At 30.5% G+C, this 21103-nt stretch overlaps 1 protein-coding gene across 1 annotated transcript; it reads right to left on the reverse strand.

The window, feature by feature from the left end:
- Positions 1–2175: 2175 nt before the first annotated feature.
- Positions 2176–17699, reverse strand: LOC108690603 (homeobox protein Hox-B1a-like). The gene is made up of 2 exons (XM_018197975.1): positions 16745–17699; positions 2176–2660 (listed from the first exon to the last, which is right to left on the reverse strand). The coding sequence occupies exons 1-2, from the start codon at positions 17697–17699 to the stop codon at positions 2176–2178; spliced, it is 1440 nt and encodes a 479-aa protein (XP_018053464.1).
- Positions 17700–21103: the final 3404 nt, after the last annotated feature.

Genomic DNA, 21103 nt, shown 5'->3' on the forward strand with positions numbered 1-21103 from the left:
AAATTCTGTAAAAAGAAATGAATTTATAGTAACAAAGGGATATTAAAATGAACATAGCGCTAGTTAATACAATAATATTTTATTCTTTCTACAGAAGTTTACATGTATTATAGACTAATGACATTTTATTGTATGTAGGAGGAATGTCGATCTTTTTGTAGGTACGGAGCATTTAAAAGGACCATCGTGTAATTCACATAAATATGTACGATTATATTAATTTGTATACGTTAAACGTGCGAATCTTCAACCTACTTGATAATTCAGTTGCACAATCAATTGTTATCTATTTTCATAAATTTACCAAAAAAGTTTTAAATTTATTAACATTTTGTTCTGGATATTATCTTAAATTTCCGGTTTATATTGAGATTTATATGTATTATGACTAATTTTATTGGCCCAAAGTTTGCGTAGAATATTATTTACACATAAATACATGCACGTTGTTGAGTGAGAATTAGATCTATATAGTTATATATTAAATTATTCCCAAAATTTTGTGATTATCAAGGATATTTCTGTCTGATATTGTTATCACGCGTTGAGAGAAATATTATTTAGAAATTAATCCAATTTGATTTTAGGATTGACTGAGGCTCCACTCTTTGAATAATTAATAACATAATTATAAATCATTTAGCCTTCTTTCGAATTGAGAATTAAATTAATGCAATACACGCGCGCGCGCGCGCGCGCGCGCGCGTGTGTGTGTGTGTGTGTGTGTGTGCGCGCGCGCGTGCGCGTGTGCGTGTGTGTCTTCTAAATATTATGATTCCAATAGTGATTTATTCCAATAGTATTTGTCTAGTATATACATATACTTTGACATTCATTTTGTAATTTTCAAGATTATTATAATTATTTCAGTAAAATAAAAAAATTAACTCTTCCAGTATCGAATTGAATATACCAAGATATTTTAAAATATTTTTTGTTAAATAATTATTCTTAGTTTAATTTTAAAATAAAGACATGAAAAATATCTACTTTATTAATTTAAATATGTGTGCATTTGTAGTTCTTTAATTATTTAATTTATTATATAGTATAATGTAAATTGTTTTTTTAATAATGTGCATTTATTATTATTTTAAACTAATATAAAAAAGGTAAAATATAAGATGGTTTCTTGAAAGAAATCATTAAACATAATACAATTTATTGATTATAAAGTACTGGAAGGATTAAAAAATAAGCAAATGACAGAATTCTCAATCAATCATCTTACTTTTAACACGAAAATGTGACATGATTTAATATCATTTTATTCATTTCGCATAGTTTGAATTAAATTTGTTTACAATTATATAATGAATTAAAATGTAGTACAATCGAAAAAATAATAGAGAAAATTAAACATTAAGTTATCGATAAAATTATAACATTTGGAAATAGTTTAAATTTAGAATATAATTGTTATATTTATTAATGTCGGAAGAATAATATTGATAAGAAGATCCTAAAAAATTATATATTAATCAGAAATATATCAATTATATATTTCTGATCGCGTGCGCGATCTTCAGCATTTACATTTACACATTTATAAATATCGTTATAAACTGAGGTACATGGTAACTTTGAAGTAAATGTAGGTTATGTGAAAAGAGAAAGATAGAATTTAAACTGATACAATTTTATAATGCGCATTGGAAACTATAAGATGTATACGCAAAATAAATAATATTTGAAATTAATGTACAGTCTATCATCTTTAATGCGCTAATTAAAAGAAACAAAAGTCGGGACGAAGAAATATCGAGACGATCCGGAATGCAACATTATAATATAAAACTTACATTGATATCTTTTTTGTGGCCTTAATTTTTATTCGCCACTTTTGAATTCGGAGGAACCGTACAATATGATGGAATTACAATCAATGTCATACTTATTCTATAGTTTAGAAACGGGAAGATAGATGTATCCCGTATATACATATATATATATCACATACCTCTACTTTCAGGATACAGAATGACATTACTTGTTTTAACTTTTTCGCTGTATTATGTTCTCATGATGCAGCCTGAAATAGTGAATTAAAAAATGACTCGTGGCTGCAGTAATTGTCATGATTCTTTTTAAACTTTTAGCTCTAATAGTAACCGAGCTTTATCAATCATCGAATCATAGACCATAGTGCCGTTCGTTACTGCAGCAAAAGTCGCGTCAATCTTTGGAAGATGGGGGTGATTCTCTTCTATTGTCACTAGAGAAGCTAGATAAACCGAGACCACCAATTTCATGACTGGATGAGCCCGTCGGAGAATTACTGCTGCTCCTAGCACCGCTCAGAGGCGTCACGTTCGTGCTATCCGTCGGTATTAAACCTTCCTTCATACGCTTCTTTTGCTTCATTCGTCTGTTCTGAAACCAGATCTTCACTTGCGTCTCGTTAAGCTGCAGCGTGGAAGCGATCTCGATACGCCTCGCTCGCGTCAGGTACTTGTTGAAGTGAAATTCTTTCTCCAGTTCAGTGAGCTGTTTATTCGTGAAGTTCGTACGTCCTGTGTTGTTGAAGCTACCGGCTATACCAGCCAACGAACCGGCGATGCAGCTCACTGTTCCGCTGGCAGTGCTTCCGTACACGGATGAGCTTGATCCTGCGGCTGCGCCGCCACCAAACTCGATTACGTTAGGATTTGCTTTCGTTGCTGAAACAAATTTATTTTTTCCTATAAATAGAATGTCTATGTAGAATAATTATATATTATAGATATAGATCAAGTCATCAAGTCAGTTTTAGCTGATTCTTTAATCAATTTATAATCAATTTTTTCTTAGCGGAAAAAATAATAGAAAATTATATATATTTTTATGAAATAAGAGTTTCAATAGTTGTAAAATAATTATTCTCATGTTTAATTTTAATTGTATTCGCAGCGCAATTTAGAATATAGTTATCGATTATAAAATAACCGAAAAAGATTTTCGTTAGTTAAATATCCACTGAATGAAATTTTACTTTTATAGAAATATGTTTGGATTTTATTTCATAAACATGTAAAATGCAAAATTTTTAATAATTTATAATTGTCAAATATAACAAAAATAATATTCTCATTAAACAAAACGATCGTTCTATTTCCAATTCGAATGTAGTCTTTTAAGTGAGTAATAGAAAACGTAACAGACATGAACGTAATATGTGTCGAATCAAGATCAAGTCAAATCCTTTAAGTGACAGTCGTTTGCTGGCCATAACAGCTGGTCACTATCCGGGGAGCAGTTTTAGGGAGATGACCTGTACAAAGCTGAAAGAATGGTAGGGTTGAGCCCTAAATCTGGATCAAATTGCATCAGCTGTAAAGCAAACATCCGCTACGTCGTTACGTAAAATTTTTGATTTTTCTGCTCTATCGATGTTTCAGATATGATTATAGTAATATTCGGTATTATAATGTAGATCTTATGATGTAGACAAATTTTTGCTTCAAAAGATAATGCAATTAAAATATTGAAGGACAGAAGTGACAGACTTCGATAGAAGGATGAGGATACATTATGAAAATTAGATTGTTATTTAGACTACGGTATGTAGCAGTCAATTTACTTAATAGCAGGGGACAAAACTGTCAGCCACCGCCTTAAAGTCGCGTCTTCCCTATTATGTACATTTTCCTTCAATGTCTTCAGCTTGGCCCCCTTCGACATTTTTATAATACATTTTTTTGTTTGGCCTTAAGAAATTATAATATTCTGACGTTCTTTATGCAAAAATCATTTTACGTGTATCGTATGTACCAAATATTTATATTTATAAAATGACTTTTGCGAATTTTCTAATATAACCGAAAAGATCCGTCACTTATACTCAGACCCTGAATTTAGCTTGCGGCCATTAAGCTTACGGTTTTCCAAGCCGAATAATAAACTTGGACAAGTTCTATTAGACATGCCACTGCCAGATACAATGAAATGTTTCTCGTTTCTGCGACTCATTCATCAATTTAGCACTTTAACGGAGGACCGACTAGGTACGGTGCCGTTGATTTTCTGTACGAATTTTCTTTGGCAACAATGAAGGCGTTGTATCCATACAATGTAGAAGAAGAAACTTAGAATTTTCGTAAATTCTTATTAATATATGCATGCAGGAAAGTAGATTGTTTTTTAAATAAAAGAGATTTATATCTCTCTTTAATAAATAAATAGAAAAAGGATTTGTAGTAGATTTAGAATTTCAAAATAAATACAATAGAAAATTGAATCTCCGTTACCACAAAGTATTATCGGCAAATTACGCTCGTGCATGTTACGCAGAAATTATATCGCGAGCACGCATCGAGTATTCTTACGTCAGCGGTCTAAGCTCAACGTTATACTGCATGTACAGAGAAATTAATAGTCACAGTTTTTAATGTTGGAAATCATTTGCTGCATAAATAAATGATATCGATAAAATAAGGAAAATAAAAGAACCGACATGAAATTCTTAATAATACTAGCTGATTATGAGTAGAGAGAGAGAGAGAGAGAGAGAAAGAGAGAGAGAGAGAGAGAGAGAGAGAGAGAGAGACTGACATTTTTAACTATCTTCTATAAGACATGTAAATGTATCTTCAAAGTCATATTTTATGACACTTTGTTTATATTATCATTAATACATTGTTTGATAGATTTTTCAAATAAGAAGAAAGAATTTTTATTATATAACAAAATATTTAATATCAGACGTCATCTAAATATCTACAGCAATGTAGTAAAATAGAATTTTATGGTTAGCTGCGAAGTGTTCTCTTTCGATAAGCCATAACAACAGCGTTGTCTTTTAAACTCCAGATGACTAAATTATCACAAGACACGATGCGCGTATTTATTTAGGAACTCGGATGGTTGGCGTTGATGCGGATAATCCAGACATTATATACAAATCAAATACAGCTGGATCCGTGAAATCGGTGCATCAATGTATCAGTAAAAAAATCATTATGAGTTATGACTAAAAATGTCTTATAGACAGTTATTTCCATCGCATTACTTTCGTTTCACAATCTACGTCTCATCTTAAATCTAGAAAATTTTGTGAATTATAGGAAAAGTGCCCGTATCTCTGTTCTCTCTGTAATATAATACACAAGCATCTTGTATTCTGCTATGTTTACTATCACCTTTCCTTACGTCATACTATCCCTATAGCTTTTAGCCTTTGAATAATATTTGAATTGCGTAATGTTTCTTGAAGAGGGAGACTATCGACGCATAATAGTACATATAAGTGCAGATGATCATCATGGATGATCCTGTACGATCAAGAGATTGACTTCACATAAATAGCTATTATTTTTTTTAAAACGCGAATCAAAAAATTCATATATCTTCGTGTATAATATATTATTTCATGTAAAAATCATACGACTAGCCGAAATTGTATTCTAATCTATATGATTACGTGTGTAAAGAATTTAAGAAATGCAAATAAAATTTTCTGAGCCATCTGATCTGTCTAAAATTTTTCCCAGAGATAATATATCTAGCCGCAAGTTTATCATAAAAACTGACAAAACAATTTCGTCGACATAGTTCCTTCTATTCGCAACCCTCTGTCAGTCATGCCCCGACGGTCGCGTTGATTTCAACATTATGATAGGTAATATCCTGAGTCACAGTCGCGTACGAAAAGGCAATGTTGTATCATAATACGACGTACGTGTGGAAGGGCTGCGTGCAGTACATTCGACATTCACACTCCGGGTTCCCCTGTGTTTACGTTTGGATGTGTTTGTGCGTTCATGAGTATGCCTGAAGCACTTCCCGGTGAAATTAGGCTCAGCACGACACCTCGTGAGAGTCGTTGATAAGTTTCGCGCGCTTTCTTCGCAACAACTCGCCCCCAATTGGCACTGTTGATTGGAATATGAAGAGCTTTTTCGTGAAATTCTTTATTCAAATCGCTATGTCGATTTAATAAATTTCCGAGTCTTGTCATTTATTTCTATAAATCAATTGCAAAATTTGATCATTTCATAAATCTCTATAAATTTAAACTTTAGTGATATTAAAGTAAAAAGCTATTATTATCGATCCCTATGAAATGATATGTTATTAAATTCAATCGAAAATTGTTAATAATTAAACATATGAAGAAGAGTTCATAATATCATTGAATTCATAATAACACCCTGCTTGAGCTAAAAGTAACGTGTAAATACTGTCTACGGCAATTGAGCTGCGTGAAAGAAGATTACACAGCTAGCCGTCGGCGGTGCGCGGAAATGAAAATTACCGTGAGGCGAGACACGTGGACAGCGTCGGCGGCGGTGGTGGCGGCGGCAGCGGCGGCGATTCAGGCGGTTGTCGGAGCCCGGCCGAGCGGATCTGTCGGGCTGCGCTCGGACAGGAGTAAGCGGTGGCAGCCAGCGCTGCCAGCGCGTTGAAGGGGTGGCAGGGGGGGGGTCAGCCAGAGGAGGGTCAGTTGCTGCCAGGGTTGTGTTGCGGGATCCGGGGTTGCCGGGTTCGGCGGGTGGCAGCCCGGGTGGAAACACGCGAACGATCCTCTGATCCCCTCGCGAGATATCGGGCCACTCACTCACGCGTCCGCCGGCGACCCTTGCGGAGCGGCGCGCAACATGCCCAGCCAGTTGTTCGACTCTACCCACAATCTCTGCCTTCTCTCTTTCTCTCTCTCTCTCTCTCTCTCTCTGCTTTTCTCTCTTTCTCTCTCTTGTTCAACTTTCCTTCCTTTTTCTCCTTTAATCGGACATGTCCTCCTTCGTGTTTATCTCGCTTCCTTCCCCGTTTAGCCTATACGTCTCTCTATCTTTAGCCGAAGTTCTCTTCGTATTCTTTTTCTGTTTCTATGTATCTTTATTCCTCTATCGCCTTTCCTTCACTTTCTCTTTCTATTGTACGTTTTATTCCCTTCACTATCGTCTTCTTGGGCTCTCCCAAGTTCAGGGCTGGCGTGCACGTCCAGCGACACCCCGTTTTGTGATTTAAGTCCCGCAGGATAACTTGATTAGAGATTTTCTGGAGAGTTTACATTTAGCAAGTACTTATTGCGTCTGTTGGGATAATTCGAACTTTGCCGGTCAGCGAATTATTGCGTTCGTGCGAGCATAGTCACGAAGCATTTTTGTTCATCAATCGATAAAACGGTATGTAGTGCCTTGTTTATGCACAAGTTATATGTTGCAATAGCTCGTTGCAGAGAAATTTTTTGTGACTAAAACATCTTTTGTATCAGATATATGAATAATATTTGTGTTTTCCATGGAAAATTTAATATCATATATAGTATTTACGAGTCCAATAAATTGTTATATAAAATAACGAATTATTAACAAATATGTCTATATCATTTCGCTTTAATTAAAACATAATATGCTATACGTTACAATCTTTTCTTATATATTTGTTTTATGTATTACATAATCAATTAATCATGAATGAATTTGATTACATCTAAGCGCACACGAAAAGAACATAAGAAAATCGACGAGCTGAAGGTGAATTTGAGGCCTCGCCGTAATGCCGCCCCTGTATATATTCGGTCAGGGCGTCGATAGCGACATGCATATTTTAAGTCAGCCTAAAAGGTGATAGTCTTCGAGGAAGCAGGCTAATACCGAACGTGGGAAGTAATTTATGAAGTATGTTCGCGATAAATATTGTTTATTTCATATTTTCTATGAGCGAGGATAGACATGGAGATATATGCTTATCTGCTCATTCTTTCTTATTTCATTATTTTTACTGACGGGAACATAAAAAAAGATATTTATTTTCTTAATTATGATATTAAATATTAAATATAAACATAATGATTTATTATTGTCTAAAATATAAATAAATTATTTCTTATATTTAATACATATCATTTAATACAGATCATATGATTTTATCGTTAAGATTGAATGATACAAAAACTGCTCTAAGTGTGTGTAATGATAATATTTAAGAGGATCCTTCTATATTATCGATTAAATATAATAATTTTTATATAACAATTACTTTTTCCTCTTTTACATTTAAGAATCTTTTTCCAAGATTAAAGTATTAAATCAGAGAAAAAATTCTGCGATATTTTTTAGCTTAAAATTATATATATAATATTTTCGTTAAAAACTATCAAAATTTAAAAAAGGAGTTTTAAAGCTCGAAATCACTACTTTCGAATGATTGCTATATTTTTTGAACTTATGTAAGTTTTTACATATAAAAAACTTACATATAGAAAACTATGAGCTGAAAAAATGAAAAATTTTCTTTGCATTTTATAGATCTGTAGTATGCTAAAAAAATTTGAGCAAATCTCTATCGTGAAAATCATACAAAATCATTTTTTTCTATGATTTTTGGTTTCGGAGTTACTCGCGGATTGGGTAAAAAAGAGTATTCTGATTTTGATTGTTCATAATTCTAAATAATTAAAAATCATTATATTGTGTATAAAAAAAATATATAGATAAGATTCTTAAAACTAAAACATTGCTTTCAAGTAATATTTAAAAAAACAAAATATATATAAATTTGAGTTAAAAATGACATTACTTTTCTTTTAATCAATGAATATAAGAACAGTGTAATATCACATTTTTATATATAATTTTCTCAAATTTATATATAATTTTACATTTAAAAAATTAGAAGGTGTATCATTCGATAGAGCAAAGTTTCAATTTTAAGAGTTTGATTTTTTAATGATATGATTTTTTGCGATATGATAATTTTTACGGATTTTATAAGCAAAATCAGAATGTTCTTTTATTTAATCCGTATGTAACTTAGTAACAAAAAATCATAGGAACATTTTTTAAAAACGAACTTTTAGGAAAAACTTTAAGCTTTCATGTCAGATAGTCGAAAATTTTGCAAAATTTTGCAAATATATTCTGTATATAATTTTAAGCTAATAAACCATAAAACTTTTCCTCTGATATATGCATTATATGCATTAATACGTATTTGTAAGGTACATTTAATTTATGTCAAAAATGAAAAAAATTAAATTGTTGAGATCTTCTTTACCATTTCTTACTTCAATATAATGTCAGAGTTATTTATCGTAATAATATTTGTTTGATATAAAAGGCTTTGCAATCTGTATTTACAAAACTGTAGTCCACTAGTAATAATAGTTTACGTGAATAAACAACGTAGAGTTCAACGTAGAATTTAATCTAATTAAAACGCTATTATTCTACGAAAATTTATGCAGGGAATGGAAGTAACTCGTAATGAATTTACAGTTACAAATTATTTTTTTAATATTAATATTTAATATTTTTATTGATAACTGCGTTATTTTTTTTTGTAACTGTAACATAGTTACAATTTTTTGGTAACGGTAATGAATTTTACAGATATGTTTATCGTTACTTTGCACATGATTGGACACGGTTCGATTAGATACAAGCCACTTATAGTGCTTGAGACTAAAACTCCCAGACACCCGTCCGCTATGATTGGTGGTCGTCGATTTTAAAAACGTATAATAACAGTAATGAAATTATAGTAAGTATCTCAACGATAATTGTAACTTGTTACTTTTAAAAAGTAACTTTTCATTCCCTAAATTTATGTATGTGTGTTTATATGTGTGTGTGTGACATATTGGTATAGTAATAGGTATATATAGATGTGTCGCATTTTTTCGGTAAACAGTGAAGCTCATCGAAATTCTAACTTTACTTAGGATTAAATAATATAATATAATAAATTAAATGATATAAAATCTTACATTTTAATCCTTTATAATATATGATGTGAAAGATTATATATTAGTAAAATGTTAATCCAAATAGCAAACATGACTTGGCATTGTTATATAATTTTTTTGTCATTATATAGATATCTCTGTTTTATATTATATTACAATAAGACAGCTTTATGGCATAAATGAGATCCTATCCTATATAAATTTGATAATTTCTCTAATAGCACAGATTTCAAGGGATGTTCCAAAGAACAATCCTACATAGAAATACCCTCTGAACTTTTGTCAGAATGTTTCTCGAATAAAGTGTGCATGTTACATGTCTTTGTTATATTGTATTCAGCACATAATTATGTAAATTGGACGTAATTAAGTTACATCCATGTACTATACTTTGAATGATATATAACAAATACAAAATATATTTACATCACTAAGCCATAATGGAAAAAGATGTAAATTATGCTTTGATTACATCTACAGGAATGTATACTGTAGTCTGTAACAGTTATATCATTAAAATTATGAGATTGTATTTTCCTATAAAATTACATCACTATGATGTAATATAATTCCATAAATTATATATCACTTTTTCACAATGTTTGAGTATATTTCATTAATTTTATTTTTGGATATTGAGAGAAGTGATTATGTTATACAAACAAATCAAGGAACAATAAATGCGATAAATTGATAAGAAAACGATCGATCAGTAAGTACTGTTACAAATTATTTCTCATTATTTGTCAATATAACGAATAATCAAAATAATCAGTATCGCTAGCAAATAAAGTCTATCCGAAAAATAAATAAGGTTCTATAAGTGTACTTCTATTATATGCGATTAGTTAATTATTTTTATGCAGTTAGATAATAATATATAAAATAGTTATGTCGATTTTTCCTTTATAGATATAAGAATATAAAGGATAAGTATTTAACATGGGTAGAGTGCGCAAAGATTTAAATTATATATCAAAAAGGCATAAACAATGATTAATTAAAGCTGAAATGGAATAAAATATTATAAAACAAATAAATACAATTGGCATACTGGCTATCTTCTTTATAAAAGAAGAAAAAGGAGCTAATATGTTGCTAGTTATTAACACAATCAGCTTTGATGGGAACGAGTAATAAAACAGGGCTCGACATAATGCGATGCACTTTTCGATTGATTTTCAGCGATCAGCGTTTAGATTGCGCGCAGATTGGTGAGGAAAGGGAAACCGAATTGAAAATCGGCCGAAAAGTGCATCATGTACCGAATGTACGAACCCTATTGTAAAATATATAAGTAATAAATGAATAACAATTTCACATCTGTGATGTCACAATGCGAAGTTTTGCAGTGTATAAATGTGCATTATATATGCATTTCATCTTAATACATGAGTTATATCAATTGTTATATATTATATCAATTTCGCCATTTCATATTTAAATCATATCACTGTTATGTAACTACTATGGGTAAAATGGAACGACAATTTGAAAATTCTGCGCAAATTTATGTAACTTTTGATATAACTGTTACGATCCAAAAAATTAAGATTATGTATATCTATATGATTATGGGAGATATGGGATATGAGTTACATATTTGAGATGTGTTTATGTTTGCTGAAAAGCATTACAAATATCACTATATTTATATTTTTCTGTATTGCTAAGATATTACAATATATCGATAAGCGAAGGTTTTCGAATGAAATTCTCTGTTTCTTGACCATGACAAAGATATGGAATTATTACTGCCATGTTACGAGGGGACATTCGTTTGTCTCGTTTTTCTCTGCGCAGTATTGCCAATCCCGCTATTGAGTATAGAGAGAAGAAATCGAGTTTAGTATGATAGATTGGGCGAGTTGACAGCATCACGACGGTCTTTCCGTCTCCTGTCTCGCTCCAATCTTGACTAAGGGTGGTTCGGGCGCGTCCCTATAGAGACCCTCTATTCTAGACCCTCTGAAGCATGTTATGGAAGCAGGGAAGGAAAAAGGAGCGCTATTGTAAGTCCTCGGCCAACCAAAAAAGTTAACCAACCAAAATCTAGCGAAATCGTCCCACTGCTCCGCTCCGCCCATCTCGTTATTTCCTTCGAATTTTCTCATTGTAACGTATTCGTTGCGTGCTATGTTTTCTCAATCAACGCTCTACATGTAATTGCGTTCAATTAATTGTATCATACGTAAAAATAATTTCCGTTTTTCACCGTGATCATGCATAGTTCTTATATAATCTGATGATCTTATATATCTTATTGTTTATTTAAATATTAGTTCTTTATTTTCTAAGTATTTTCACAATATAATATTTTGTAAAGAATATATAATAAATGAACATTTATCAAGAAATGTTTAATATGTTTAAATGTTTTTCACTTATTTGTGTTAATATTTTGTATTGATATTCATTGTTTATTATATTAAATTGTACGTATATAGAGAAAGTTACTACGAAAAAATTTCTAGGCTGTATCCTAAAAATTTTTAATGTAAATAATAACGTAACTACTGCAAATATTATGTTTTTGACAAAAATATATGATTATGACAAAATCGTGGTAAGAGATTTGCCGAAGAAAATTGAATTGTACGTAGTGTATCAAAAATATCAAGATGTAACAGCAGGAATAAAAACGAAAGGGGTTAAATGAGGGTGACAAAGTTTCATTTCGGTTTGCATGCTTTGCTGCAATAAACGTCAGTCCCTTTAGTGCCTGTGATGGCGTTATTAATTCGATTATAATGAGCTATTAAGTGAAACGCTGGTAATTCCGACAAGCTCCATCAAACGACTAAGCTCACACTCACTCTCGGAGTTAGAAGATTGCGGGGAGTACCAGGGCCGTTAAGCAAATTAGTGTGAAGTTGGGGGAACTATTCCTATCTTTTTAGGTCTTATTTTCATTGAACCACGCTACGTTACTTTCATGGCCATCAATTTGACAGTAATAGTTATTTTTATGGAAAAGTTCGTTTTTCAAGATATGTTAATAAAATAATAATCGATACGCGTACATATACACATACATATGCTATACGCATATTACATATAACATAACTATATCCTACACAGTAAAAAACATTTTGTATTTATAAACAATCCGCTCAACTCTTTGTTAATATTTTGTGTTGAATTTTTTAATATCTTCGAGTATTAATTTAACATAATGTGATTAGGTTATTTAAATAGTTTGTGCTAAATTGATTCAATATTTCTTAATGTCAAAGTACATAAGTAAATAAATAAATAATAAAAATAATATATTTTAAAAAGTAAATTTTAAGATGAATAAATAAAATATTGTGTTAATTTAATATATAAATGTTGATTTATTACTGAAAAAAATATGTTTCACGATATATTTATAAATCGTGTCAGTATTATTTTTTTAAGTTTATCTTCTTAAATGATATTTGTATTACCTTCTACATATTCATGCATTTTGTGTTAAATTAACACATAAATTTAAATTTGTCTGGAACACGTAAAATGTATTAAATTTAACACAAATTTTCCATGTACATGGTCTAGTATGCTCTACTAGCTGTTGAATAATTACATGGTAAATTCAACAGATAACAGTAATAAATTATTATGCAGATTGTTATATTGTGCAGATTGTTCGTTTGACTTGATTGTATCAGTTTAATTATTGCTCAGTTTGTTCATTCTGTTATTATCAGCATTATAATAAAGCAAAATGCAGAACACGTAATCATGATGTAATATTTCGTAAGTAATTGCTTTCTCTGTCAAGAGATAGTTATTAATTTTCGTAATTTATTTTATTGTATTTTTGTATTTATATTTTACAATACTATATTTAATTTATATTTTTTTTTGTCTTAACGTTTTGTTTATAATCAAAGAGAGAAGAAGTTTTTATAAGATAGAATCAATGGTCAAACCATATTCCAGACATTCTAATTTATTTGCTAAATATTGTGAAAATAAGTAGATCACTAAATAAGTAGATAAATCAATAGTTTGAAAGTTCTTTGTGTATTATAATGTGTCAATAAAATATTCAATTTATTAATAAACTTATATTCTTTACATATAAAAGTAATATTGGATCTTTATTTTTCATTTTTCTAATATTATTTTATGAAAAAGAGAGAAACAAGTAGGTACTTATATAATTTTATCTAAGTATCTAATTTATGTATCCAATATGACCTAAAGGCTACTTTTTCTTAAAATCTTCATTGTGCACTCATATGAATATTTGAAAATATTTTATATTTCCTTTTAATATTCAGAAATATTTCCTTTTTTGAATCTAACCATCAGTTTTCAATTTTGGACTTATAAAAAAAATTAGAAAAAATCGTAAAGTAGATAGGCCATATAAGGTCTAGTTTTAGTTATAATTTTTATAACTAAAATCAATGATAATTAAAAAATAATCAATGATAATTAAAAAACTGAGAACGTTATAGTTGCGAATTATAATTTTATTCCCCAATGCACACACATAATAGACGTTCGACTCATGTTTTGGGTCCTCCTCTTATAATTTTTAAATTAAGATATCGAATTCGTAGACATATTTATTGCCCAATTTCAAATTGATTTATTTGTAATAAAATTATTTACAAATCAAACTCTTTTATCATAACCAAATAAAACTTATGAAATTTTAATAAATTAATTTATAGTTTATAACGATTTAATTTAATTACATTATGAAATTAGATTGTTTGTATACTTGTATTTTCTGTACATACTTTATTTAAGTAATAAAAGATTAGCTAAAAATATTAATTAGATTATCGTAATTCGTAAATCCATACTAATCTGTATAGTATTTTTATCCATATTATATAATATCTTATTGTTGATATAGTATTGGCTACACAAATATATATAATACACAAATATGGATAATAAAAATACTTGAATATTCAAATTGCAATATACAAGAAAGTATAAACAAATGTATTTTTCTTAGCAATACATTTGTCAGAAGTTCATAAATATACTTACTTATTTACTAAATGAATTATCTTATCATTATTAAAAATTAATCTGATAAATTTGAGTGTAAGATGGTTTTATCTAGATAAGTCTTATCATAATCTATTAAAAAATGGTTTCTTACTATAATAAAATCCAGAGTTACATTTATATGCATGTGATTGATAAAATGTATGTTCCCGGTATTTAAAAATTCAATTGCAACTAATTCTCTTATTCCATAAAATATATGAATAACATTGTTAGAAAAGTTTTTATTAGTTGATCATTAAATAATTTTATAATCTTTTTGTAATAAATTTTATTTAAAGATTCTTGTAAAAATGTGTTTTTTATTTTTAAAATATTAGATATATAAGTATAAGATATAAAGTATTAGATATATAAGTATTAGATATAAATTTCTAGATATATTTATCAAAAGCAAAATATAATTAAATAAAAGCATACTATTTCATTATTAACGAATTATAATTAAAATAAATATATGATTAGAGTAAAAATATGTCAATGTAGCTTATAGTATAAAGAATACAATTTATATTAGAATATATAATGATAAACACATTTTGGACTATTTATGTTTATTAATATTTAGTTGATGCATGGTAAAGATAGGAACGCATTCTCCAATATCATTTTCTATTACTTATTTTGTGTGTCTAATTTTATCAATTGTTTAATTTGTTCTTATTGTTTTTCTTATCATTAATTTACGATAATCTCATAGGTGTAAATTAAAATCAAATTATAAGGTAAGATATCATACGTGCTGATAAGTTTTCGTTTCAAATATTTTTATAATATTTATCAGAATTCACGTACATAATAGATATGATTCCAAATGATAATTTGGGTCTCTGTTATTATAGACTCATTTACTATTCGTTTATTATGATTGTTTTTACAATAAATGTAATTACGTTTTACATTACGTTTTACGTTTTACATATTATTAGTAATAAATTTAAATATAAGTTTTAAAAATGGCTAAAATAATATTGTGTAATAAACTTAATTTATATTAAATTTTATAAATTTAATTTAATTTGAAATTAAAAAACTAATTAAAACTAAAGATTTATGTGAACATTATTCGTTAAAGATAAGATAAAGAAAAATCAATAAGAAATACGGTAACAAATTGCAGACTAATGACATTAAGTTCTCATAGAGTCAGTATTATTGGATAGTGCGCGTATGATTAATGATTATGGCAAACCGAGATTACATGTCGCACTTTATTAATTCTCATACATACAGATTGTTTGAAAGTCACTGACTTAGCGATTACGGAATAGCATGTCACATTCTGTCTTTGACAAACTGTCCACCTTGTTTGACAATCTTAATTGAAGACCATCTATGTAAAAATTGTTGAACTTTTATCAAATGTTACTTTACAAAATAATAATTTTGCTGTACTGAATTTATATAAAGTATCTTTAATAAGAATCAATTGGGTCAAATTATGACTTTCAGGAACTGAGATTGCTTCGTTAATAATTAACAAATAAATATTATCTATAAACTTTTATAAGACTTTTTTGTATTAAAAAATAAGTAATAAAACAATTTTAAATATTTTATAAAAATGTAATAATAATTAGATGTAAAATGCATATAAAATATTCATGATGATGAACATACATAGCAATGATGAACAACAATGATGAACATAAATAGCAATAACATAATTTTTTTGTGAAAGTTACGGGAAAAAATTTGTATTGATAATATCAATTACAGTGAAAATACTAATGATTTCCAAATTTTTATTTATAATATTTATATATATTTGTCGCAGAAATAGTTGAGTTACTATGACTATATATAATTTCAAAAATAAATAGTGGCGCACTATCCGGCAATGATAGCTTCTCAAGTAACGGGACTATGAAAGATAAGATAGCCCATGATTCTGCACCTTCGTACAACCTATGAACAAGCAATCAAGCTGAATGAGGTTTAACGAATGGCTACTGGATCGCGCCCACAGAATACCTAATTTCACGCTAGTTTGCTCACTGTACATAGGCGTCGACTCGACCGGAAATTTAAATCAAGTGTGTGATAGTGGACACTTACCGACTGGCTTGGGTACATTTCTCTTGACCTGCATCCACTTGTACGTAGGTACTTGCGCCTGTTGTTGTTGCTGCTGATGTTGCTGCGAATGATGCGCATGCGAATGTTGCTGTTGATGATGATGTCCGTGCTGATGAGGATGTTGAAGGTGACTGGATTGTTGCAAAATGTGATAGGTAGTTGTGTCCGAGTTCTCTTCTTTATAATGTGCCGACGGATGCGTGGAAAACTCGCTTTGTTGAATTTGAGTTTGATAATGCAAAGATTCGTCCGAGGAGGGTAGTTGATGAAGATAATTCGAAGTTCCACCAACTGCTATTGGATAATCGGGTTCGTGGTGATGATGATGATGGTGATGACTAGAAGATTGATGATGGAGTTGTTGATCGTGCTCCGTTCTTGGATGACTAGTTGGGGGTACCGTAGTTTGATGTAGGTTGCTACTACTGGGTGGATGATGGTGATGATGATGATGGTGATGATGATGAGAATCTTCTCTGTAAGCAGGCTGTTGAACGTGGTAACTTTGATGCGGATCCACCGAGGCTACTGTGTGTTGTTGCTGATTTGGATACGATGAGGATGACGCGTAATCCAGATTGGTGTAGCTCAGACCATTCTCCGAAGAGATTATCGCCGTAGTGGAGCCATTCTCGTGGAGAACGGCACCCGTCGGAGAGTAGAAGCCTTGAGGCGGCGTACTGGACGATGTGCCCGAATCGGCGGTCAAGAAACTCTCGGAAGACGATGAAGAATATGGCGCCACTGCAGTCTGGGGGTAGTAATGAGTTGGAGCTACCTCTGGAGAAGGAGGCACAGACACGTGACCACCGACGGATGAAGGCTGGTGATGGTGATGATGATGATGATGATTTCCTTGACCCGAGAACACATAGTTAGGATATGAGTCAGGTTTGCCATAGGTCCCGTACATGCCCATGTCCATCATCATCATCCTCGTAACGGAGAGACGAATCAATTGACCACCCACTGTTTCGACAACTGTACGGTCCAAGTGGAAAGAAGAGAAATGATTACATCATGACTAAAATTGGTCACTATTTTCTCAATTGCTTATTTCAACATTATATATAAAAATTTACAATCTTTTAATTTTACACAAATACCACAGGAGAGTAAACATTTAAATTTGTCCTATTAAACACATTTATGATAAGCATAAAATTAACTAGTACTTGGCAAGATATCGAAATCGCGAAAGTCTCAAATAAATCAATAAATGTCCATGTCGAGTTGCACAAAATCACAGATGCAACTAAATATTAAATCTTTAAGTTGTCACAAGTGCGCACTAAAATCACAAAGAAAATACATAATAGCTTGGTAAAACTTCAGCAAATATTCAAGATTTTAATTTGATACGTTCTGAAAGTGAGTAATTAAAGTCTTCCGAGAACAGTTAACGATGCCAATTCGCGAGCACTATGAAACATTAACCGTCATCCACAAAAATAATCCGTGATTCCGTGCAGACACTCGTGCAGTCGACCCGTCCAATATGGGCCGTTGGAGTGGACTGGTGAGGTGGACTAGCGTAGCGGAAAGCTGCACACAGGTGAGACTGACCCGCAGTGGTCTGGCGTGTTTAAGTTTTCCTTCTCTCTCTTGCTTGGGCGTATCACCCAGCCGTAGAGTGGAGGTATTGCGCTGCGTGAGGTTAGTTCCAGGGGGAGTCTCCATTATTGGTAGGCGGTACTTATATGTAGTCACGTGATGGAGATTGGGCGGTGCCAGCCAATCCCGAATGAGTCTGCGCGCCCCGAGTCCACTGCTTCATGATGGATCACCAGTGTGAATTTTATTTTTCGTTCCTTCTTTTTATCTGGCACGCTGCAGTTGACACTTATCGTCGCTGGTAGGAGTCGGGTATTATATCTCGGTACCCACCTTTTATACTATCCGGACGCAAGCAACCTCCGCCTTTCCATCCCCTGGATAGGTTGTTTTGTGCCTTCTGCCTTTTTTCTTTCCACGCTCTTGACGGGTCTTTCTATGTACTTGCGTGTCTTGCTTGCCTCGAGATATCAAGGTCCTGCGTTTTTATTATAACTGGATAGTTTAATTATTGTAGTTGATCTACACACATAAATATATCCTATTTTATATTAAATATTTTAAAATGCCGAGAACTAGTTGTTAACTGATAATTAAATTTGTATTATTTTACAAATTCTACAAATAAATTTTTAATAACAGAAACACAAAAGTATATATTATAAATGTGAAACAAATAAAGTACATCTCTGCAGATAATTTTTGTGTTTATTTGTAATGTCTAAAAAAAGCGAAGACAGATAATTTAATTTGCTGGTAGCTGCAATGTCACGCTAATAAATAAGAAAGAGATATTTTGGTCACACAGGCGGGCGACGCACGAAACAATTTGTGACTCTTCAGACTGCTAGGATATTCATCATCCTCACGTCGTCGAAACCCTGACATGACAATACACTACTTCTAAAGATATAGTGAAGGACTAGATCACATTCGACGCTACATCTCTAAAAAACTTTTTCAAAATTTATAAAGAATTTATTTTAAGTGCTTCTCTCTATTGCTTGAAACATTTTATTTTTATTAATTTGTTATTTTAAAAAATATAAAGTTTTATATTTATTCAATTGAGAATTAAACTGTTTATTAAATATAAAATTACAATTATCTTTAAAACAGTTAAAACACCAAAGAACATGATTTAATAGTTTATAATTGCATATAATTTTATATAATTATTAGAAATATTTCTACAAATAGTACTTTTCTTTAAACTTAATACTCTCATAATACTTAATACGCTCATAAAGATTTTATTTTTCTGTTACATTATTATATTTTATTGAAACTTTTCTTTTTTTATAAATATACAAGATTTTTTTATAAGTATACAAATTTAAGAAAGATGAAATATATATATAAAACACAAAATAGATTGTAGTTTCTTATTTCAATAAAGTCTGAAAACTCCCCCCCCCCCTCTCTCTCTCTCTCTTAAACTGAAAGTTAAAAATATACAAAGCATTTTCTTCTAATGCAATTTTAACAGATGATATCTCTTTATCAAAATTAGTATTAAACTTATTAATTTAAATTTTGTTCTTAATTTTTATAAGAAATTATGTTTAGAGAAGAAAATATGATTGTATATATGTGATGATACGATCCAATTAAATAGTACGCTTTATTTTATATACTTATTTCGATTATATTTTATATGTTGTATTTATTTTACGTATTATTAATACTTAAAATTTAATTAGTGTTATAAATAAGCTTCTTAATAACGATAGTTAAGAATAAATATGATTCTAAAGGATCGTATATTAATGCATGTAACGGAATAAAAAGAAATCGAATATTATACAATAAAATTTAATATATCATCAAGAGACTACTGTAGTTACTAATAATTATGATATTATATTAATTAATTTAACTATAGAAGAAACATCATTTCTAATTATTATTTAACAGATGAGTCGTGAACATTTTTGGCAATAAGGGGATCCGAGAAAAGTGACAAGAGCTCGTTCGTCCGAAGGACGCGTGACGGTTCATGGGATATCTCTTACCCCATACGAGAGCACAGTGACAGGATGACACATTCCACCGTGAGAGTTTTAGAAGCATGGTCCCGTATCAGCAGTTCAGTCAGAAGAGCTTATATTGAGGGCGCCACCTGCGGCCACCCGCGACATCCGTCCTGTTCTGTACATCAGACCAGGGAATCTTCATCTTGATCGAACCGCAGTGACGTTTGATAGTTCTGATTCTTGCTGTCGGCTAATCTTTTTCACTTGGACGCGCAGTTACATATCTTATCTTTATCGCAATATGTGTAATTCAGATTTTTCGTACATTTTAATCTTTGAGTTTAAATATCTCATTTTTGTACAGTTAAAATTAATATTATTGGTATACATATAATACTTCAGTATCGTTAACATCAATAAACGATTTATGTTTAAAACAAGTTTAAAGTTTCTATAAGATTTCTATAAGAAATACGTTTTATATGTATGTGTGTGTATGTGTATATTATTTTATAATACTATTACTATATATCAGTAATTCACATTTTGATAGTAAAATATTAAATTAAAGTTAAAAAATTGAAATGTACCTAAAAATCAATAAATAATAATTTTTGTTTAATATTTTTTACACACAATTACATGACTTTCTCGTGTCGAAACTTTTTGATAATGAACTTATCAAAACATTTAAGTAGCGAATCTTAATTTAACGTAAAGTTAATAATAATTAGTATCTTGTCTATGAAAGTTTGTATTGTTATTGAGAAATATGGCAGAGAACTGAATTTTAATACAAAAACAATTA

This window comes from Atta colombica, unplaced genomic scaffold (assembly GCF_001594045.1).
Source record: "Atta colombica isolate Treedump-2 unplaced genomic scaffold, Acol1.0 scaffold331, whole genome shotgun sequence".
In the NCBI taxonomy this organism is placed as follows: domain Eukaryota; kingdom Metazoa; phylum Arthropoda; class Insecta; order Hymenoptera; family Formicidae; genus Atta; species Atta colombica.

Coding starts and splice junctions, on each gene's coding strand:
- LOC108690603 (XM_018197975.1), bottom strand. CDS start 17,699: ATGATGATGATGGACATGGGCATGTACGGGACCTATGGCAAACCTGAC. Junction 2,661..16,744: donor AAATGTACCCAAGCCAGTCG/GTAAGTGTCCAC, acceptor AATTTGTTTCAG/CAACGAAAGCAAATCCTAAC.